This window comes from Ascaphus truei, unplaced genomic scaffold, assembly GCF_040206685.1.
Source record: "Ascaphus truei isolate aAscTru1 unplaced genomic scaffold, aAscTru1.hap1 HAP1_SCAFFOLD_709, whole genome shotgun sequence".
Taxonomy (NCBI): Eukaryota; Metazoa; Chordata; class Amphibia; order Anura; family Ascaphidae; genus Ascaphus; species Ascaphus truei.
The window spans coordinates 126,756-150,542 of record NW_027457043.1 but is presented as its reverse complement, the minus strand read 5'-3'; the positions used below and the strand labels follow the sequence as shown (position 1 = coordinate 150,542).

The following is a 23,787-nucleotide window of genomic DNA, read 5'->3' as shown; positions in this document are numbered from 1 at the left end:
AGATAATTCCGTTTATTGGGGGATTTCTGCAGACATTGGATTTACATCGTCACATCCTACTCACAACTTAAGCTCACAACTGATGCGTCAGATACTGCTGTGTCATTACAGGAAGGGGAAAAAGGATTGGTGGGACTGCAACCCCGTAGGAAAAAAGAACTCTCCATGTATAAAAAAATGAAAACTTTATCAAAATACAAAAAAGAGACAGGGAATCTCCTCCCACGCGTTTTGCACCAAATAGGTGCTTTCTCAAGGAGTACTCCTCGAGAAAGCGCCTATTCTGTGCGAAACGCGTGGAAGGTGATTCCGTGTCCTTTTTTGTATTTTGTCTCGTGTTTTTTTTTTTAGTATGTACTGTTTATTAGTATGTTAATAAACAGTTTTCATTTTTTTATATCTGGCGAGTTCCTTTTTCTACAGGGTTGCGGTCCCACCAATCTTTTTCCCCGCTTTGGCATCTTTTCATGTGATTGGAGAGACGCACACTGGCATTACGGATCCTCCCACAGCGCCTGCTGATTGAGGGCTTAGCCAGTTGGAGACGGTGAACTACAGGGAGCACAAGCGGCTCACACCGATTCGGAGTACGAGGTACCGGGTAAGACCGTTGATCCAAGCTACTACGTAGGGGGTAAAACCTTTGCCCCTATCTGACAAGCCGGGCAACTCACATATATTACTTACTGTAAGGCGTGTCCTTTTCTCCTGTCAACCTGATAGTCTATTCTAACTATTGGATACCATTTGTACTTATCCCATTTTTGTATTACCCCATCATTGAGATATAGCAGAGAATTATTTTTGTGGTTCTTTTCCTGGAGCTTTTATTTTTCGTCACTACAGGAAGGGCCCGTTTCTTTTACGTAATGCAGTGGTTTTTGTGGCAAAGCAAAACGGGTGCCTGTATTTAACAAAAATGTTTAAAAAAAAAAAGTATCACCAACTGTATTCTAGAAAGAACACTGCCGCTTTAAATGACTTTTTTTCCTGACACCATCTAATTTCTGCCAGAATAGCATTCATCTTGAAGGAAATACCCTCGAATGTATCTGCTCCTCTTTCGTACCAGAACACAGGTGCCTAATTACTGGAGAATACAGATGGATAGTTCAGGTCATTGCAGACGATATTGATCAGGTAGGAAGGTTCTATGATTCAGAGATTCTAATTAGCTTTCCGAACACGTCACAAACATTAATGGATTTTCTTCACCATCAAAAAAAAATGGCAGCTTGCTTGTTAGGCCACGTTGTAGAATGATGCAGAGTATCTATGGTCACGTTCATTCTCACACAGCAACAATTTATTACAGAGAATCATACATAAAGCAGAGTTCCCCACAGAAATGGTAAATTAAGTTAGTATGGAATATAACGTTTTTTGCCGATATTTTTATTGTTTTATTTAAAAAACGTTTTTGCCTTACAGCATAGTCCCCTAAATGGTAATAAGAGCGGTGCCGTATGTATTAGTCCGGTGATTTGAGTCTGGCTGTGATCTGAAATCCGGCACGGTGAAGCTGCTCTCTGGGTTTTGGCATTTGTGAGCCCTGCGATTGACACCAATAATCCTGTCCTGTGTTGTTTACGATGCGACAAAGCAGTGCTGTCCCCCCTCCCCCTGCCCCATCCCCTCCCCCTCCCCACAGAATAAGCAGAAACCAGCCTCATTTTAGTACAAAATAAACTTTACTGCAAAGTTTTCAAAAAATGACAATGTTTCTATCATTTGGGTGGAACCCTTTAGAACACAAAGGATTCAGTATGAATCAACCGCTAACCCTGCACAGCTGGAGACGCAGACAATATAGTGTGCTCATCGAGACGCCTTAACCCAGGGTTGCTCAACTCCAGGCCCCCCCTGAAAACCTGACCTATTTGGGAGGGGGGTGCATGGGGACGAACTGAGAACCTCTGCCTTAACCTCTTCACCGCCAACCACCAGATTGGGGGTGGGGGGGGAGGGGGGAGATAGAAGCAGCAACTAACACCATCTCAACAAAGCCTTAGCTGAATGCCACAGACGGATCAGTGGTCTACAACAGGGAAGAGTTGGATTGGAACCACAACATTCAGTTATATCGCTTCCCTGTGCAGAGCCTGGTTAATCCTGTTCAAGGCCCTATATCTCTGCGAATCCTTTCTCTATACGTACATTTTCTGGGTGAGAGCTCAGAGCGGAGAAGACTTCCTTTGAGCACAAAGCAAGCCGCGGCAGAACTGAATGTATCGGCTTTAAGACAATTAATCTTGGAAATAACTTATTTTTTTTCTTGATGTGTATTAGAATAGTGAAATATTACACTGCTTCAAGAGAGTAACTGATTAAGTGGGGAGAAGGTACTGCAGTGACAAAGAATAACTGCAGCACAGGGGATAAGATGTACATGGCCCCAGCACGATGCACTGACTACATGATATATTTAGGCACACTAGAATTTAACATGGTTACTTGCCAGACTTTCTTTGATAACCTCAGATTTATTCTGTGTGAAATATACGATGTCATTTACTTCCGTGCTCATACACATTGCTGACCTCCCAGACTGGGATGGGGTTTCATGTTAGAGTGGTATTACCCCACTTGTACTCAGCCATCTCACTGCACAATACCTACAGGCCCCTCTGGCAGTGAAGGTGTTAAAGAGGACTGCACAGCACAATTGGTGACACGTGACAGGTTAGTTCTCAGTCCCCTCGTCCTCACTGTACTCGCTGTCACTGTCCCTCCCAGGATGCTGGGGCATCTTCCGATGTTCCAAGTCTTCCTGCCCTGGTTGGGTGCTCCGGTATCGCACTCCCTCCCCGGCCCCTCCTGCCTCGCTAACTTCCATTGCATGCACTGCCCCCTGCAGCTCTCTCTCTGTTCCCTCAGCCCCTGCCGCCGATGTCCCATGTCCCTCTTGTGCTGCGGTCTCGGTTGAGGGTTTCTCTGGGTCACCGAGATGAGCCTCGGACCCCGGCCCCTCACTGGGCCCAGCCTCGGACCCCGGCCCCTCACTGGGCCCAGCCTCGGACCCCGGCCCCTCACTGGGTCCAGCCTCGGACCCCGGCCCCTCACTGGGTCCAGCCTCGGACCCCGGCCCCTCACTGGGTCCAGCCTCGGACCCCGGCCCCTCACTGGGTCCAGCCTCGGACCCCGGCCCCTCACTGGGCCCAGCCTCGGACCCCGGCCCCTCACTGGGCCCAGCCTCGGACCCCGGCCCCTCACTGGGCCCAGCCTCGGACCCCGGCCCCTCACTGGGCCCAGCCTCGGACCCCGGCCCCTCACTGGGCCCAGCCTCGGACCCCGGCCCCTCACTGGGCCCAGCCTCGGACCCCGGCCCCTCACTGGGCCCAGCCTCGGACCCCGGCCCCTCACTGGGCCCAGCCTCGGACCGCGGCCCCTCACTGGGTCCAGCCTCGGACCCCGGCCCCTCACTGGGTCCAGACGTGGCCTCTTCTAATCCAGTTTGGCATCTCTTGGCGGGCTCTGCTGATTGGCTGACTCGCTCACCCCCCTCTTCTATTGAAGGTTTCTTTACTTCCACCTCCATTGGGTCTCTGTGCTCTTCCTGCAGACACTGCTCCTCTGTTTCTTGTCCTCCTTTCTCTGGCTCGGTGTCTTTGGTTTCTGAGGCAGAGGCGGCACCGGCTGCTCCCGTCTCTTGTAGGAATCTCTCCGGCTCCACTTCCATCTCCTCATCCTGTAATGGGAAAGGATCCTTTTCCTTGGTGAGCGCAGGAGGTGGCAGGAGACCCTAATATGGGAGAAAGACACAATCAGCATCATGCACAGACGCACGTGTGCAGAGACGCGCAGCCCGTCTCGCGCGCGGACACACAATCGGCTTTCCTATGGCCAGACAGGTGAAATACAGAGACATGTAAAGCGCAATCTGAATGTGCGGTCAATGCATTAAGGGCACATCTGGCAGCAAAGGGGTTAAACTCTGCTACAGTGCTGCATAGTGACCATATACATAGCAGCCCCTATAGCAGTGAAGGGGTTAACTTGGATTTCCCTTTCACTGGAAAGACATTTTTCCATGCTCAGCTGCAAAGCATCATTAAGATTTGTGCATCTGCAGCACATTCAGACTGCTGTGTAACTGCTTCCAACGCTCTGCGGGGGGAAGATTTAGTGCTGAACCACTGGACAACAGCCAAGGAAACTCCCTGCTGCGTCTGTCCCAACACAGCAATAAAACACTCATTGTACACGTTAGCTGGGCTGGTGGAGCCGGCTTTATCTGATGAGATGTCTCAGAGAATGCACTGAGAGAGCCCTGTGAGGCGGCCTCTTATCCCGGGTCCCACTCGCTTTCATATTGTATTCCAAGTAAGAATGTGAATAAAAACATCACAGCCCGCGTGTGCGTGTGTGCGTGTGCGAATGGAAGCAGAGTACGCTGTACTCCCACGAGATGGATATGAATGAAATGTTCCTCGTCACGTCCTGACATTTCATTGCTGCATGTGGCATTATTTTCACCTTAAGGAAGCCATTGCAGTAGGGAGACAGTCCTGTGAACCCACGATGCAGCAGTGCGAGCCAATCAGATTGCAGAAGGGTTGTGATGGCTCAGTCACGGACCTGGCATCCGATTGCTCTGGATCTCTTACCTGGCGGTGTTGGAACTGGTGGGTGTTCTGTATCATGTGCATGTACATGTGGTACACGTAGTTCGCCATCTCTGGCATGTTCTTAATGGCCTGGGTTGCGTACGGAGGCATCTCACCGTTCTGGAAGATGAACACACAAAGAACGGGTAAAACGTTAAGCAGATGAAGCCATCCAGCGAGTTGTATTCAGCTGAGAAACAGGTGTGTGTGTGTGTGTGTGTGTGTGTAACTGTGTAAACAGAGAGACTCCTGTGAGCTCTGGAAATCTCAGCAATCACTTATTACATCTATGTAACATTCTCTCTCAATATCCATCTAAAGATTTCACAATTACACTGAATTTACACTGCTCTATCTGGCTACATGAAGTCTGTATTATCCGGCACGACATAGAAAGATAAGAAAGACAGTATATAGTGTATCCTCGCACATTCACACTTATCAGGGAAAAGTAAAAGTTACACTTTGCACACAACTGCAAGAAGAATATGGCATACAAAATATATACACACATTTAACATCACCTCTGCATGTCTGCCACTTAGATTGCAAGCTTTTGAGGTCAGGAATTATCTGCATTTCTCAGCAGTTTACATCACACTGTATATTCTTGAACGGTTTGCAGTATATAAGCGGCATTTTGGGGACGGTGCTTACCCTCCTCCGAGTGGGGAAGGTATCCCGCGGCAGGATGTGCAGTCGGAGCGGGCGTGCGGTCAGCTGGCTGAAGGTGGGGGTCAGCTCGAAGCAGTTCTGGAACAGGGAGACTCTAGCGAAGATGTAGAGACCGAGGCGGGCTCTGGACATAGCGACCACAAGACGCCTTACATCCCTGGGAGGAGAGCGCAGTGACAATGAGTGGTTACCATGCGCCAGCGACAATCACCGTGAAATATTAAAACAAACAAAAGATGCCACAAACAGAAAACCGATGGACTAGAAATGTCTGTATTCTGGACTATTTTTGGGCTGCCTGAACTCCGCCCTCACTCAGCGCTCACTTAGTAACTGCAGGACATTAAAAGATGAATGTTACGGATTCATGCAATGCATGTGCAGTGCTCTGTACAGAATTATCCGCTAACCCAGGGGGGCTCAACTCCTCAGTACTCAAGCCCCACAACAGGTCAGGTTTTCAGGATATCCCTGCTTCACCACAGGTGGCTCAATAAGAGGCTCAGTTGAAGACAGCCTGATTGAGTCACCTGTGCTGAAGCAGGGATATCCTGAAAACCTGACCTGTTGTGGGGGCTTGAGGACAGGAGTTGAGAGCCCCTGAGCTAACCCATAAACATGATGTACCAGGCATTTCCTCAGAGGCAGTGGAATACGTACCCGACACATACATGCTACAGACAGGACGGGGAGAATGAAGTCGCAAAGCACAAAAAGGCCTGTTAAATAGCCGCACACCGAGGATTTAAGGAGGGGGAGATGAGGCTGAAACCTGCATGTCCTTTATGTCTCTTCAGTGCCCTACTGCTCCCCAGCACAGAAGGGGTTACACCGTGTCACTGAATACTTGCATGACGATGCTAGTGGATTCCGTCTGCTTAAATCTCAGGGGATTTGGGAGGCTGGAGATGTTCCTTGCCAGGACGCTGTTAAGGAATCTTCTGTATATACACATTGAGAGAAACCCATGTTAACCCCACAGTGACTGGACGAGGTCCCACCAGCTGTGTGGCCTTTGAAACTCAAATAAAATAAAGTTTTATATAAATAAAGTGGGTATGTCAAGCTAAACCGTATCACTGATTCAGCCCCTAATTCTGACACTAGTGACCCTTCGCAGCCACAGGGTTGTGCAATTCAATGCATTCTAAATTCTCTGGCACTGATAGGGTTAACATTGAATATATGTTTCAGCAGCTCGGCCCGACTAACATCACAATCTCAATGAGAAGGTAACAACGGCGCCCGAAACCTAGGAGTGCATTTCAACCCCTTTGCCGCCAGTGAAGGGGGTAACATGCTCCATCAACTGCCCCCATCACCTACTCCTGTAACCCTCTCCATTGTAATGGGGTCATTGTCACACTGCATGGCACTGCTGGCTGTCCAACCATGAAATGGGGCCTGCACTGAACCAAACGGAGACCCCCTTAGTTAATATCCGCCTTCCTCCCTCATACATATGCCATTTAACCTGCACGGTTATACGTTCCTGTTCCCAAAACGCCCGGGTTTGTGCTGCAGGCAACAATTACCAATGCAAAGAGTTCCCAGGCGCATGAACTTGCTGTACAAAAAGGGATGTGTGTTACTTATCCGATGAGGCGGTTCGGGGTCCTCGTGTCGGTTTGAAATCCCCTGTCATAACCATGCAGCCAATTTTGTCTCTACCTACTCAATACCGTTCCAGCCCGTTCTTATGGTGCTCCTAACGAGTCCCACAGATCTCAGAGTTTCCATGGCTGCCTCGTGTGTCTTTTTGAAACAGTTATTAGAGGAAGGGAGAGTATGTGAAGATTAAACTCCCATCCTGAGCATCACGTCTGTGCCTCCCCGGGGGGACCGTGCTGACAGGTACAGCGCAGACAATTACAGTCATCTTCAGATGGAAATAGGAGGGAGGTGGGGATGGTCAGCTGACACCGCGGCAGCGTGGGAGGGAGCGGCGTGAAGGTGAAGGGGACAAGCTCGTTATCTCTCCAGTGGATGAGAGGTAATACACACAGGACAGAGACGCTCATTAGCTGGGAAGCTGAAGGAATCTCTTCTCCACAATCCTTTGGACACGAGGAAACATCCGGGATCTAGTCAGGGAACTTTAACACAAACCGACTCACCGCTTTCTGCGTCTGGGCCGGGAAGGGCAGTTACAATGCGGGGGCTACTAATGATGCCTTTAATATCTCCCTCGTGTTACAATGTGGCTCTACAGCGTCACGGGAACATTCCCAAACTGCTTTCAGCTTCATGTTAAGAAAGTTTTTTCTGTTGAGCTAAAGCTCATACGGACAAACAGAGAAGTATCCTGGGAAATAAATGCTGTTTTTTCAATGGATCCTCACTTGGAACAATGAATATTGTGGAAACATAAGAGCTCAATCTCTCACCATCCTGCTGTAGCGGCTCTAAACTGAGCCCCCTCTCCCCCCGCTACTCGGACATCCAGCTCAGACATTCAGCCCCATGAAATTCAGACAGGAAATGGAGGTGGTGTGTTGGGGGAATGGGGGGCAGGAGATGATGTGCGGAGGGAAGATGGGGGGGGCGGAGATGATGTGGGGAGGGGCGGAGCAGATTTCAAACATCTGACGCAGTGGATGTTCTGAGGCTGACCTCATGTAAACACGCAGGGCCCCGGCTCAGGATTCCCGGTGCTCGGCTCGGCGGATTACACAGGCGGTATTACAAAGTCTACGAACGGCCCGTTCTGCACAGCTCCATGTAAACTATCACACACACTGCAAATTCATTCCTGGAATCCTAATTAGTGTGCGCCAGGCAGAGGGGGGGGGGGGGGCACGCGCGTGCCAGGCAGAGGGGGGGGGGGGGGCACGCGCGTGCCAGGCAGAGGGGGGGACGGGGACGCGCGTGCCAAACAGAGGGGGGGGGGGGGTGGCACGCGCGTGCCAGGCAGAGGGGGGTGAGGGCAGTTTGGGAGGGGGTGAGATTCCGAGGTCTCTTACCGGAGATGACCCACTGCCTTTGTCCTGACGAGTGACAGGATGATGTAATCATTCTGTTGTCCTTGGAATCTGTCCACAGTGGTAACCTGCAGGGACAGGGCGAGGACGTGTGAAGCATTTGCTCCCCAGAATACCAAACCCGTCCCAAGCTGCAGGGATGTGATTGTACAGCCAGTGATGCACCATCATTACAACACAAGTCTCCTGTAAAGAACAGACCACCACATGTACAAATACATCCAATGAGAAGAGGCGCAGTGTTACCTTACTGGGCTGTCCAATCAGAGAGTTGTTGCTGCAGCGCTGGTTGATGATGTCACGGATCAGGTGCTTCTGCCCGTTGTATGTGGTTAGAATACTGATGCGATTGGCTGGGTACCCGAGCAGACGCATGTACATAAACAGGGCCACTGCGTACTCTGCCTCTGCCAGATTCTGCAGGGTGATAAAGATCGTGTACAACAGGTCGATATATCTATCCCGGGGAATACAAAAACTTACACATCAAGTGTGCCCTGTGATTATACAGGGCTTGCACTAGCATAGATCTGAATCAAATGCTTACAATCTAAGAGACATGTTCAGTCTCACATCAGCCGCCTCCCAGTATTGGCTGCATGGTCTCCATGATACACATCACTAGTTCAAGGGGTAGATTTGGTGGGTAACAAGCCTCTATCTGCATTACTTGGCCACCATACAAGATGAAACGCCACGGGCCATCTTTCTGTGTCACGGTTTCCCTGCAGAGGGACCGACTTTCTCTGTGGTCATAGATTCCCTGTCACTGTGTCCCTTCTGCAATAGGTACAGCAAGATCTATGGACATAAATGCCCTCTGTCAGGCTGTTCCATATACCCCCCCAACCCCTATATTCGTATCAGAGTGACACGGTTACCAAATATTCACCCACAGGTCTCCTATCACTGTGTCCCCGTGCAGGTTATATTCTGCCCGGCCCCTGCCACTCTGTATAAAAGGACCATGCAGGCAAATGTCACCAGCCCCCCGTAACTCTCCCCCCTGGGATAAGGAAGGGGTCTCGGTATATGCGCTACCCCCTGTACCTGGTAGAAGTATGGGTTTGGCTCAGACTCCCCCACTCCGTTGAAGTCCTCCACATTTATGAGCTGGAAGTCGTACAGGAGACCGGCGTTGGCCGCTCGGAACTCTGGGAGCAGCTGCACATGAGGCAGGTTACCCAGGTTTTTGTAACGCCAGTTGTACAGGTTGCACAGGCTGCCGGGTGAATGGGGGAGAGAGACACAGTGTTTCACATCCACATGATAACCCCACGAGGGAGACTGTAGCAATGCTAAGGGTGGTTTTGACAGCTGACTGGGGAGCAGGGTTGGTGTTTCTATGACAACAGCTTAAGCCAATCAGGGCCCTCCCACGTCTGAACGTTAGGCTTTGCGGAGCATTCAGAGGGAAGTCCCGGTCCTGCGTTACACCGTAAGAGGCGCGCCCCCACCCAGTTACCTCCCACCTTATTCTCTCACCTGGCCCTGGCTCTCCCCTGGGCGTCCAGGTCGACAGTTGGGACCCCCAAGCGGACAAACCGGGTGAACAGAGACTGCTCCATGTTGGAGTACTTCTGGAAGGCCATGTTCTTGATAACCGGTGGGAGCTGGTGGTGATCCCCAATCATGATCCAGCGCTTCAGCCGGCTGAACCCGTCCTCTGGGTTCTAGGGAGTCAGAGGGGCTCGGTCAGGGTGACTGGTGTGTGCTGGGGTATGCTGAATGCCTCCCCGGAAAGTAACAGGTGAAGTACCCCTGCCCTGGGCAACGCCTGTTATGTAACACATCCTTCATTTATCCCCTTCCTCACCTCAATGTGTTGCAGGCATAGCTACAAACCCATGTTAGGGGACACCAGAGGTAAGCAACAAGCACTTTGCAATAAAGGACATTTTACATTCGAGCCAAAACCTAATTATTTTAAATTAAAAAGTAAATCATGTAAAAGAACGTAGTAACGGTCTGTGGTACTGTTCTGTGAATTACAGGCGACAGGAGAACGTGCCGTATCAGTGATCGCACCTGAAGGTTCATAGGACAGGAAGGCCGGGTTTGCGGAGCCAAAGGCAGCACCGACGGGCCACAGATGTAAAAAGGAATAAAATCCCTGGTCTAGAGCATCTCAAAGACGCCAACACCATGTCTGTGATATCACTGCGGACACTAATGCTTACAGCAATCTCTGACCCATACTCCATGCTGTCTCTTTGCGCAAAGTTTTTTTTCTCAACAGGGAAAAAAAATTCCTGAGCAAGAGGCGACATCGCAGCACATTGACAAGGGACAAAGATTCCTGTGGGGAGGGTCTCCCCTCGGTATGTTAGTGATGGGTCCAGATATATTACCTGCAGGAGGAGGGGGATGAAGGTTTCAATTTCCAGAATCTGAGCAGATTCCTCCATCAAGATGTTATCGTACTGAGGAGGAAAGACAAGTTTCAGCAAGAACGGCGCGAGGACCCCAAGGTGACCGACCGCGTGCAGACACTGCCCAGCATCGAGCGGTCCGGCGCACACATACGGCTGCACAATTTGCAACTTCAAAAGAAAACCAGAACCATAAACAAAACAAACTGCAAACAGGAGCCGGTCACGCAGGAAACTGATCGGGCGCGAGAGAGCAGGACAATGTAATATAACAAGTGGCCCTTTTTAATGACCAACAGAATTGTGCTTATTTTGTGTTTCCAGCTACAACAATGTGACTATTGCAGTGAGAAGAGCGTATTTCATGGTGCTTGTGACACTGCATCTTCCTTGTAGCTCAGAGTGAATGCATCTTCCCAGACAGCCACAGGCTGGTTTGGTCTCACCTTGAATCCAAGCTCCACGAGGTCGTGGCGTTTCAGTGCTGCGTGGGTGCAGGTCATGGCGATGATCTTGGCTTCCTTCACCAGGAGGTACTTGGAGCGGTCCAGTCCGCTGCGCAGTAACTCGAAGGCCCGGAATTCCTGACCAAACATCAGATTGGGTCATTAGCTCTTTCTCCCTCTCTCTGCGATATACTAATCCACCTTTAATACGCATTGCAGGAAAGGGTCAACACATCAGTGTCCCTTCTACTCTATGAAGTCCTTCCCTCGCGGGGTTTGTAACACTTTGCGCAGAACCACAAAACGCTATACATGGGTTTTGCACTGGAAGCCAGAGAAGGAATTAAAAATACATAACCATGATATGAAACTTGTTCCTTGACCCAAAGTTGCCTTGATTTTTACTGCTGAGTAATCCTGTTCCTGTCTCATATATATGTTAGGAGATGGGAAATGAGTCAATTAGTAGGAGAGGTGGTTGTATCTGCCAAGGAGTCTGCGTTACAGGTCGAACACTTTGCATATTAGCCGAGTGTCACTACACCCTACACTATCACACAAAAACATATTCTCCATTCCTTTTATTGCTGCCTGCAAGCGGACGTCCCCTCCCGCCTCACCTCCAGCTGGGTGAAGATCTTCTTGATGTGGCGGAAACATCCCTCTGCAATCTCCATGTCCTCCTGATAAGAGCGCCCCTTGAAGATGGGCTGGGGGGCGTTGGAGAAGTAGCAGTTGAAGGGGAAAGATTTGGAAACCTCGGCCACGTCTGGGGTGTGGGAACTCTTGGTTTTCACTTTGCTTAGGTAGGCCTCCCATCGCGACATGATCTGCGGGCAGGGGTAGGGTTAATATATATATATATAAAAATATAATATATACACATATAAAAATAAATTAAATGGCATTGTGGAAATGGCTGCAGATGATGGGGAGAGACGATGAGCTTTAATTCCTGGTCCCCAATGTGTGCACCTCCCTTCCCGGTCACTGCGTCTGGCTTCATCACGTCAGCGGTGTGTTCTCAAAAGTTGCTAGTTTGGGTTATTTTATGAGAATAAAAACCAGAAAGTGACTAGAAATGAACGAGCTTCTGGCGGTTATGCGCAGTTCCTTTAGAAATACTGGACAGATGAAAGAGCAGAAAATACAGAGCAGCACTCAAATACACACAGCTCGGATTTCTTACTCTCTAAATCCTATTAAAACCATAAAATAAGCATTTTATTACGCGGTCACATTAAAGGTGGTATAATTAACCCATTACGGTACAATTAAACAATATGATATTTTTTAGGGCCAGTCAAAGCATGAAAGGGAAAAAAAAACATTGTGGAAGAATAAAATGTTTTATTACAGGAACATAGCCAAAAAAACGTGTTCTAACACAGACGGGCGTGGTGCTATTTCCTGCTCCTGGGCACGGAGGGGTTAATTCGAATGGTTAAGCCCAGAGCAGTTTGTGTAAGGTGTTCATTGTACAGACGCGGAGCTGGGGGGCAGAGGCCTCTCACCTGGTACAAGAAGAAGTGTCCGGCGGTCTCGCATGTGTAAGACACGTCTCCCGGGACATCCAGGCTCTCCTGTAAGTGTCCCACCTCTCTCAGCAGCTCCAGCCTCCGACCCAGCACGTAATTCACACGCCCGTATCTGGCAACATGTAACAATAGCCACACATGAGAAGCGCACGGAGTATATACAGGTGCACACTTACTCGGCAGGCAGGACAACATAGCCAGAATAATCTATATTTAAACAACTAATCAATCTAATGGGCTTTCTTAGTATGATCTGATTCCCTCTGAAGTACACATTTCTCTTGCGTAAAAACAACAAGTCCGTTTCTATTCTCGCCGCTCCGCTTAATTCGAATATCTGGTCATTGTTCTTTGCCCTCATTCCCTTTAAAGAAGTTGTGCTGATGTCATCTGCCGGACAAATACATAAAAGGGGAAATGCTCTGGATGACCAATCTCCCTGCATATGTAAAACAGCTTGCAAACAGTCTGATCTCAGGAGATTAGGAATACTGTGTAATACACCAAAACTTGGTTACTACGGAGATATTAAAAGTTTAAAACCTGATGGAAAAGTATGTATACTTGTTTACATTGTCTAAAACCGGCGTTAATTATCTACACGCAGCATGCTTCTGCCATTAATACAGGGTGGTCGTAGGACGCCCTCTGTCCCCACTATGTGACAATGACAGTTGTGATGTGGGTGACAGTGTCCGTGATTTGTAAATGAGATGTATTTGTGGAGTCGGGTTAGGGACTTCTCCAGACCGCCGCTCACCTGCTGAAATCCTTCTCCGTCTCCAACGCCTCCTCTCCGTGGCCCAGACGCAGGAGGTGCCTCTCGTCAATATCCAGTGCAATAATCTTCTCAAACAGCTGGTTCAGAGCCTGCACAGTGATGGGGACAGGAGGGGCGGGTTACATACTGTGTGTGGAGGCTCGGGAGGGAGACAGAATCCGGCAGCCGCTGAGTAACAGGGGCAGGAAGGCTGAGGCAGCAACATGTCCCGCTCTGAAAGCACTCAAAGTAACCCAGAAAGATGGCAGATAAGGACAATTTAGATCCAGGACAAAGGAGAGGGGGACAAAGAATGAATGACAGGTTTCCTGTACCGCTGACTCAATGTGTTTCACCACGTGGCATCCTTATTCTATTACATGGGATTAACTTTGGGCATCTTCTGTTGAGCACTTTATATTTAGGACACATTAAACAAGGGGTGTGATTTCCATTACCTACATCAAGTACAAACACAGGGGGGGGTTATTTTTAAAATAAGAATGAATGAAGCCGTTTGAACAAGGTGCTGTGTAGGGGCAGGGAGGCAGATATTACCCCCAGGAAGGGGAGGGGGCAAGTTTGTGTCTGTTGTATTTATTTCAATTAAGAATAAAATGGGAGTTTTTTTGTTTGTTTTTTACACAAAAAGTAAACCGAGTGTGTAAAATGCAGAATGAAGCGCCGTTATAAACACAGCTGCATGTGATGTACAACACGCAGGCGCCAACTCTCCAGGGCCTAACAGTACAGGCAGGCGCAGGATCCCCTCCTGAGGATCAATATGCAGCAGCATAGAGGAATGCCGAGTACGCACTGAACTCCAATCACCAGAAGACCCCTCCCCTAATATACGGGAGGAATCTCTTGTTCATTGGGTGGAGCACACACACAACCCCACATTTTAGACATGGCACGGGTGTGTGAGACGGGGTCATAACGTGTGTCCCCTATAAGATATAAAAGAGCAGGCTTTTTTTTGATCTCCTGATCACATTTCATTGTGAAATAAATAGTCCCCTAAAGTGCGACTGTGCCAGATTAATTCTCTGTAGCACAGGCTTCCTCTGTTCTAGATACCGGGTAACCGCCGGTGAAGGCGCCGTGCCCAGTGACCTCACATCTCTGCCATTCAAATACTTTTATTAAAGGGTTTGCCAAAGTACCGCAGGAAAACTCATTAACCCTCTGACTGCCGGCGCGCTGCTGGCACAGGAAGGTTGGTGCATGTTACACGGGCACAGGGCTGGCATTTCCCCCTCACCCCAAGAGTACATTTGTTTTGAGCACAACAATCAGAGAGATATTTACCAAGCTCCCAAAATGTGCATTTTGATTTGCCTGATCTCATTTGCTCTCCCTGTACATGAAACACGCGTGTTACAAACGGTTCTGACGCAGGTCACTAGCGAGGGGAGGTTTAAGGAACCCTATGGCTTAAAAAACGGCAAATTGTTGTAAGAAAGTGTCAATATTTATCTTATGCCAATGTCTGGAGACGCCTCTCCTGCGCCCGCCCACCCTCCTCTGCAGGTGGCTGCAGGCTCCATCTCTACCCACGGCCCTCCTTCCGCCTGGGGTGGCTGCACACGCCTTCACCCACCCCTTCGGGGTGGATATACGCTCCATGTCTGCACACAACCCCCCAGCCCCCCTCGGGTGGCGGCAGACGCCTCCACCCAGCCCCTCGTGTGGATACACGCTCCATGTCTGCACACGGCCACCCTCCCCCTCGGGGCGGCAGCACACGCCCCCCATCCCCCTCGGGCTGGCAGCACACGGCCCCCTCCCCCTCGGGCTGGCAGCACACGGCCCCCCTCCCCCTCGGGCTGGCAGCACACGGCCCCCCTCGGGCTGGCAGCACACGGCCCCCTCCCCCTCGGGCTGGCAGCACACGGCCCCCTCCCCCTCGGGCTGGCAGCACACGGCCCCCCTCCCCCTCGGGCTGGCAGCACACGGCCCCCCTCCCCCTCGGGGGGGCGGCAGCACACGGCCCCCTTACCTGGTTGGAATGTGTCACAATGAGGGTTCTCTGCTCGGGGAAGTTGTGGTACAGATTGGAGATGATCTGCACAGCCACATCCGTTTTCCCCGTCCCAGGGGGTCCCACCACCTGCAAGATGAAGGGAAAAAAACAGTCACTGAAGAGCTCACTGCCAACGTCACATCACCTCTCGGGAAAGCCGCAGGAGTTGGGTTACCCGTTCTTTACGGTTCTATTGTGGAAATTCCTAAAAGGGAACCCGTGATATTTTCTAATAATGGGTTCACAATTCAGAAGCTGCCACTGTACAATCACTGCAGGGTTTAACCCGTGGCTAGGGACGAGCACCCAACTACCTCCTAACTAAGGCAGCATGGTATTGTATATTCTGTATTTCGGTCCTGTGTATAGTACATTATGGATTGTATATTTTGATACATTCACGAGTTTGCGGTACGCACTTGGGATTCCTGTCTGACTCTTGCAAAGAAACCTGCAATCCGAGGGGGGGGGGGGGGGGTTCCTCCGGAGCAGAACTGTGTAGAGGAGGGGGAAGCAATGGGAGGAGGGGGGAGGAAGGGGAAAACTGCCATTTTTAGCTCCCTTGACCGGCCCAGTAGCCGACAATCTTGTCGTTTTAGTTGCCACTGTGTTCTTCACTTTAGGGAAATTAAAATGGCTGCCAAATATTGCGGTTCCTGTGCTGCGGCCAGCGGCACGAGGGGAAGGGCGGGATACAAATCTCCCCACACACGGGCTGGAGCTATAAACACAACTCGATGTGATGTATAACAAGCAGGTGTCATCTCTTCCGAGCTCAATCAGGAGCAGGGAAAAGCACAAGCCACACACAGGACACACAACGCCACGTGTTGGACATAGCACAGGGGTGTGACGGGGGCTTGTGTCCCCGATAAGCTGAAATGTTTGGCGATACCCCCTGGGAGTATGGATGGAAGCAGAGCCCCTTACCATGGTGAGCCCGGGCTGCATGCCCGCACGGATGGCTTCTGTCTGGGTGGAGGTAAACTGAATTGCATTGCTAGAAACAGACAAAACAAGATGATACGTGTTAATATTCACAGCTCGCCACAGGTACAAAGGAACGTGAAGCCCAGGTACTCGTAACATGTCACAGACAGCAGTGTTACAAGCATATGATATGTAGCGGCGTGTGTACTGGTTATCTCTAACGTGAAAAGTGCAACAATATTCTCAGTCGTTAAATCTATATACAGCGAACACCACGCGGAGTTATAGTGCATCTGTAACTGATTTCACCCTAATTAGCGCTGCACAGTTACATGAATAAACCCGGGCTAGCAGCGCAGGTTTAGAGAGAGCGCTATAAGGAGATGACACACAGGGGTTTGAATGGCTGTCCCTCTTATCTGTATGTCCGCCTGCGCAGCCCTGTCAGTGTAATCAGCACGGTGCAGAGGAGCAGACATGTACAATGGGACATGGTGTTACCATTTGGGCTGATTGTATGGATAGGGCCCGCGGTTTGGGATGACGTGAGGCGCCACGATCAGAGAGGGAGGCTCTTCTTGCAGCGGCTCATCGCTGCCGTCCTTCCGCTTCTTCCCTTTCCCGCCGTGGATGGGCAATGTGATCCTGAGAAGAAGATGAACTCAGTAACAGGACAGAGCAGCACGGGACACCCCAGAGGGGCTCCCCATGCACGGGACACCCCAGAGGGGCCCCCCATGCGTGGGACACCCCAGAGGGGCTCCCCATGCGCGGGACACCCCAGAGGGGCCCCCCATGCGCGGGACACCCCAGAGGGGCCCCCCATGCGCGGGACACCCCAGAGGGGCCCCCCATGCGCGGGACACCCCAGAGGGGCCCCCCATGCGCGGGACACCCCAGAGGGGCCCCCCATGCACGGGACACCCCAGAGGGGCCCCCCATGCACGGGACACCCCAGAGGGGCCCCTCATGCACGGGACACCCCAGAGGGACCCCCCATGCACGGGACACCCCAGAGGGGCCCCCCATGCACGGGACACCCCAGAGGGGCCCCCCATGCACGGGACACCCCAGAGGGGCCCCCCATGCACGGGACACCCCAGAGGGACCCCCTGCACAGGACACCCCAGAGGGGCCCCCCATGCACGGGACACCCCAGAGGGGCCCCCCATGCACGGGACACCCCAGAGGGGCCCCCCATGCACGGGACACCCCAGAGGGACCCCCTGCACAGGACACCCCAGAGGGGCCCCCCATGCACGGGACACCCCAGAGGGCCCCCCATGCACGGGACACCCCAGAGGGACCCCCTGCACGGGACACCCCAGAGGGGCCCCCATGCACGGGACACCCGAGGGGCCCCCCTGCACAGGGCACCCCAGAGGGGCCTCCCTGCACAGGGCATCCCAGAGGGGACCCCCTGCACAGGGCATCCCAGAGAGGCCCCCCTGCACAGGACACCCCAGAGGGCCCCCCCTGCACAGGACACCCCAGAGGGACCCCCCCGCACATTAGAAGGGGATGCTCTACTTGGCTGCTGTCCCTGTCTTACAAATCTGTTACCTGAAGGGTGCCTTGTGCAGGGCTGAATCATCCACTGTCACCTTGACCTTGCACCCTGGGAAGCTGGCCATCAGGTGGTCTAGGCTCAGGAAGGTGTCATTGAAGTCCAGCGTTGGGATCTGATTGGGCATCTTGGAGTAGTGAGCGCTTCCTGGGTCCCCATACCCCAAGATGATGTCATGGAGCCAGTCAGGAACCACGCAGTCTGTGTTCATCAGGTTCCGGATCGTCTCTAGCACGGCCTGTAAGGGCAAGAGGAGTCGGCATACAGGCCAAGAGGAGTCGGCATGCAGGCCAAGAGGAGTCGGCATACAGGCCAAGAGGAGTCGGCATACAGGCCAAGAGGAGTCGGCATACAGGCCAAGAGGAGTCGGCATACAGGCCAAGAGGAGTCGGCATACAGGGCAAGAGCAGTCGGCATACAGGGCAAGAGGAGTCGGCATACAGGGCAAGAGCAGTCGGCATACAGGCCAAGAGGAGTCGGCATACAGGCCAAGAGGAGTCGGCATACAGGGCAAGAGCAGTCGGCATACAGGCCAAGAGGAGTCGGCATACAGGGCCAAGAGGAGTCGGCATACAGGGCAAGAGGAGTCGCATACAGGGCAAGAGGAGTCGGCATGCAGGCCAAGAGGAGTCGGCATACAGGCCAAGAGGAGTCGGCATACAGGCCAAGAGGAGTCGGCATACAGGGCAAGAGCAGTCGGCATACAGGCCAAGAGGAGTCGGCATACAGGGCAAGATGAGTCGGCCGCTCCTGCTTTAGGTAATGTCACGTTATGTGCTCTGATCTAATGGGGATTAGTGAGCCCTTCCTTAGTAACGTGATGTATGGGATAGAACTGCGCTCATGCTTGCCAATCACATTACAGTGAATCAGCTTCAAATGCTGTCACGTCAGCTCCATGTCCAGGGCAGGACATCGGGCATCAGCCCCAGAGGACATCGATTGTGAGAGGAGATGCAGCCGCCTGCGCTCAGCCTCTGCATTAATCACCCACATGCCCAGACTCTGCAGGAAATGTCCGTGTCCTCTGCCAACAAGCGCGGGCAGAGCAGACCAGCCCGACCAAGCTGAGAAAGGACCGATCACTGTGATGCCGGAGCAGCCAGCAATGCACGGTGCTACACAGCCAGTGTTAAAGCTCTGGTGCCATATTCTCATAAGTGGGCAAGTAGGAAATGCAACTTGGGTGCTGGAAATGTATAGTGGTACTCGTCACCAATTTATGATGCAACGCGTTCATTGTTTAGGGCTGGAAGTGTATAGCGATATTTAGCATCACTATACAGTGCGGCATGATCATTATTGGTGTACAGAAATACTCTATCATACAGCACAATCTATTAGTGTATAGAGATACTCCATATCATCATACAGCGCAGCACGATCATGCAGATATTGACCTTGAAGTTGTTCTCCTTGGGTTTCCGCCTCATGATGAGGTTGAAGGTTTCATACACGTCCTCAGCAGCGTTTTGGATGGTGTTGGTCATGTCCTGCTGGTACTGATTGGGGTCCAGGAACACCCGTATTGTCCGCGAGTCCCCTTAAGTTTAGGTTTGGGTTCCGGTCCTGCAAGGTCGGAAAAAGAGAGAAATGCAGAAAACTGAGAACTGCTCAGTAACAGCACACACTGCTCCGGCCAGCGACTGGGCCGAGATACACAGCACCATTATACAGTGCAGCATATTCATTAGCAGGCTGGAAGTGTGCCGAGATACACAGCATCATTATACAGTGCAGCATATTCATTAGCAGGCTGGAAGTGTGCCGAGATACACAGCATCATTATACAGTGCAGCATATTCATTAGCAGGCTGGAAGTGTGCCGAGATACACAGCATCATTATACAGTGCAATATACAAATTTTCAGTGTAGATACTCGGCATCATCATACAATAGTGTTCATTTTCAGGTAAGTGTACAGTGCTAGAAAGCATTATTACACAGGGCGGCATATATCAGTATACCGATGCTCTGTGTTATTATTGAGCGCATGCTCAGGATTTACCTTCCTCTATGACGCGCCCCTTCTCATCCAGCATGCCCTGGATCTCGCACCCTCTCACATACATCAGACCTGTCTGCTCCACGAAGCGCTGCCTCCTGTCAAACTTTGTGCCATACGGCAGTGTTGGCCGCAGGGTGATCAAGAAGCAGACATCATGTTTACGGAGACCTGGAAGGGACAAGATGCCAGAAGTGAGACCCCAACACTTTAATAACCATTTGAGTGACTGAGGCTGTGGCCTGGAGCTACCGTTCCGATCGAGTTCAGCGCAATGCGACTCCTCTTTGCAAACGAGCAAAAAGATCATGGTGTTGCCAAGACGTCATAGCAGCTATGTCACAGGGCACCCTGTGTTAATACTTAGCTTCCCTTCCCCTCTCACTGCTAAGGGCCCGACGCAGAGCCGGACGGCTCACTGCCAAGGGCCAGACGGCTCACTGCCAAGGGCCCGACGCAGAGCCGGACGGCTCACTGCCAAGGGCCCGACGCAGAGCCGGACGGCTCACTGCCAAGGGCCAGACGGCTCACTGCCAAGGGCCCGACGCAGAGCCGGACGGCTCACTGCCAAGGGCCCGACGCAGAGCCGGACGGCTCACTGCCAAGGGCCCGACGCAGAGCCGGACGGCTCACTGCCAAGGGCCAGACGCAGAGCCGGACGGCTCACTGCCAAGGGCCAGACGCAGAGCCGGACGGCTCAGTGCCAAGGGCCAGACGCAGAGCCGGACGGCTCAGTGCCAAGGGCCAGACGCAGAGCCGACGGCTCACTGCCAAGGGCCAGACGCAGAGCCGGACGGCTCACTGCCAAGGGCCCGACGCAGAGCCGGACGGCTCACTGCCAAGGGCCCGACGCAGAGCCGGAAGGCTCACTGCCAAGGGCCCGACGCAGAGCCGGACGGCTCAGTGCCAAGGGCCAGACGCAGAGCCGGACGGCTCACTGCCAAGGGCCAGACGCAGAGCCGGACGGCTCACTGCCAAGGGCCAGACGCAGAGCCGAACGGCTCACTGCCAAGGGCCAGACGCAGAGCCGGACGGCTCACTGCCAAGGGCCCGACGCAGAGCCGGACGGCTCACTGCCAAGGGCCCGACAGAGCTAGAAGCATTCTGTACAATAACAGGTCTGGAGAAAGCTCCATTCAGCATCTACTAGAGACCACTAGTGAGGTCATAGTATTGCAACGGCAGTAGCTTGATTGGCACACGCTGTTGACATGGATATACACAATGGGCAGCCAATCAAATGCATTAGACTTCGTTTCTATATTATTATAAATCAGTTCTGTAGCATTAGATACTTCCTGCATTTATATAAAAAAAATCAACTCTTAATGCCATGTTTAATGCGGTTTAATGTACTGCGCATTCTTTCCGTTGGTTTGTTACCTAAGCTGCCAAGTAATTTCTTTTCATTAAAGGTAATCAAGGGCTACATATATGTTAAAAAAAAAAAAAAGAAGAAGTGCAGAATACGGCTTTTATGCCCCTGAAACGCTCCATTCAACTACAATACCGGGGCAGGGGGCATCTTACAATTTAATTGCAAGCACATTTATTGCGCCTGGCATTTTTCTTTTATATTTCAGATTAGACTTCAGACATTCTTATACGATTAAGTGAGCTGCCACCGACAATATAAATATATAAATAAATATATATATATATATATACAGTGTTCGACAATCCAATACATTTACACGCCCGGGGCGAGTGAATTTAACCTCCGGCCGAGTAACTATTGGCCCAAGCAGCACACGTGGTTTTTTTTTAAATTTCCCTGCTCGTGCTGAAAAAAAACAAAAAAACTCCCCTACCTGACAGCTGATTGGCGCGCGCTCCCAGGCTTTGTGGGCGCGGCCAGGCTCTATATGAGCCAGCCCCCAACGAGCGGCCATTTTTTTCCCCAAGGAGGACACAGTAAGTACTATCTGTGCCTTCTCCCTGTCCCCGCTTCCCCCCGTGTCAGCCCGCGGGGCCAGGAGATTGGAGCGGGGATGTCCCCTCAAGTCCCCGCTTCACCCCGATCCCCGTGTCAGCCCGCGGGGCCGGGAGATTGGAGCGGGAGGGGGGGGGGGGGAGCGGGGTGGTGGTGCTGGTCGCGGCTTTTCCTTTCTTCCGACCCCCCCTAGTGAGTGTAGAGTGAGAGAGAGAGTGTGTGTGTATGTATGTGTGTGTGTATTTATGGGAGTGTGTGTATATATGGGAGTGTGTGTATATGGGGGAGTGTGTGTATATGGGGGAGTGTGTGTGTGTATATGGGGGAATGTGTGTGTGTGTATATGGGGGAGTGTGTGTGTGTATATGGGGGAGTGTGTGTGTATATGGGGGAGTGTGTGTGTATATGGGGGAGTGTGTGTGTATATGGGGGAGTGTGTGTGTGTGTATATGGGGAGTGTGTGTGTGTGTATATGGGGGAGTGTGTGTGTGTGTGTATATGGGGGAGTGTGTGTGTGTATATGGGGGAGTGTGTGTGTGTGTATATGGGGGAGTGTGTGTGTGTGTATATGGGGGAGTGTGTGTGTGTATATAGGGGAGTGTGTGTGTATATGGGGGAGTGTGTGTGTATATGGGGGAGTGTGTGTGTATATGGGGGAGTGTGTGTGTGTGTATATGGGGGAGTGTGTGTGTGTGTATATGGGGGAGTGTGTGTGTGTATATGGGGGTGTGTGTGTGTGTATATGGGGGAGTGTGTGTGTGTGTGTGTATATGGAGGATTGTGTGTGTGTGTGTGTGTGTATATGGGGGAGTGTGTGTGTTTATATGGGGGAGTGTGTGTGTGTGTGTGTCTGTGTATATGGGGGAGTGTGTGTGTGTATATGGGGAGTGTGTGTGTGTATATGGGGGAGTGTGTGTGTGTATATGGGGGAGTGTGTGTGTGTGTATATGGGGGTGTGTGTGTGTGTGTATATGGGTGTGTGTGTGTGTGTATATGGGGAGTGTGTGTGTGTGTGTGTGTGTATATGGGGGAGTGTGTGTGTGTGTGTGTGTGTGTATATGGGTGTGTGTGTGTGTGTGTGTGTGTATGGGGGAGTGTGTGTGTGTGTGTGTGTGTGTATATGGGGGAGTGTGTGTGTGTGTGTGTATATATGGGGGAGTGTGTGTGTGTATGTATATGGGGGAGTGTGTGTGTGTATATGGGGGGGAGTGTGTGTGTATATGGGGGGGAGTGTGTGTGTGTGTATATGGGGGGGAGTGTGTGTGTGTGTATATGGGGGGGAGTGTGTGTGTGTGTATGTGTGTGTGTGTGTGTGTGTGTATATGGGGGGGAGTGTGTGTATATGGGGGGGAGTGTGTGTGTGTGTATATGGGGGAGTGTGTGTGTATATGGGGAGTGTGTGTGTGTATATGGGGGAGTGTGTGTGTGTGTATATGGAGGAGTGTGTGTGTGTGTGTGTATATGGGGGATGTGTGTGTGTGTGTGTGTGTGTGTGTGTGTATATGAAGGAGTGTGTGTGTGTGTATATGGGGGAGTGTGTGTGTGTGTATATGGGGGAGTGTGTGTGTATATGTGTGTGTGTGTGTGTGTTATGTGTGTGTAGGACACCAGATCAGTCCTCTCCCCCCCCCACCTAGTCAGTCAAAGTCACCATCTCCCCACCCAGTTCCCCCCATCAGTCAGTCCCCCCCCCCTATCTCCTCCCAGTCTCTTCCCCCGCCCAGTCTCTGTCTCTCCCCCGCCAGTCTCTGTCTCTCCCCCGCCCAGTCTCTGTCTCTCCCCCCCGCCCAGTCACTGTCTCTCCCACTCTCTCTCTCTCTCTCTCTCTCTCCCCCCCACTCTCTCTCTCTCTCTCTCCCCCACTCTCTCTCTCTCTCTCTCCCCCACTCTCTCTCTCTCTCTCTCTCCCCCACTCTCTCTCTCTCTCTCTCCCCCACTCTCTCTCT

At 51.7% G+C, this 23,787-nt stretch overlaps 1 protein-coding gene across 1 annotated transcript in view; it reads right to left on the bottom strand.

Moving 5' to 3' along the window:
- Window positions 1-1,672: 1,672 nt before the first annotated feature.
- AQR (aquarius intron-binding spliceosomal factor) overlaps window positions 1,673-23,787 on the bottom strand; it is a 51,128-nt gene continuing 29,013 nt past the window's right edge. Inside the window, 19 exon segments of the mRNA XM_075584686.1 lie at window positions 1,673-3,742; window positions 4,608-4,727; window positions 5,265-5,439; window positions 8,246-8,331; window positions 8,510-8,680; window positions 9,314-9,485; window positions 9,749-9,936; window positions 10,615-10,686; window positions 11,082-11,219; window positions 11,702-11,911; window positions 12,596-12,731; window positions 13,380-13,489; window positions 15,382-15,492; window positions 16,336-16,405; window positions 16,837-16,980; window positions 17,899-18,140; window positions 19,303-19,448; window positions 19,451-19,471; window positions 19,912-20,193. Of these exon segments, the coding sequence (XP_075440801.1) occupies window positions 2,684-3,742; window positions 4,608-4,727; window positions 5,265-5,439; window positions 8,246-8,331; window positions 8,510-8,680; window positions 9,314-9,485; window positions 9,749-9,936; window positions 10,615-10,686; window positions 11,082-11,219; window positions 11,702-11,911; window positions 12,596-12,731; window positions 13,380-13,489; window positions 15,382-15,492; window positions 16,336-16,405; window positions 16,837-16,980; window positions 17,899-18,140; window positions 19,303-19,448; window positions 19,451-19,471; window positions 19,912-20,193 (3,653 nt within the window). The 3' untranslated portion in view covers window positions 1,673-2,683.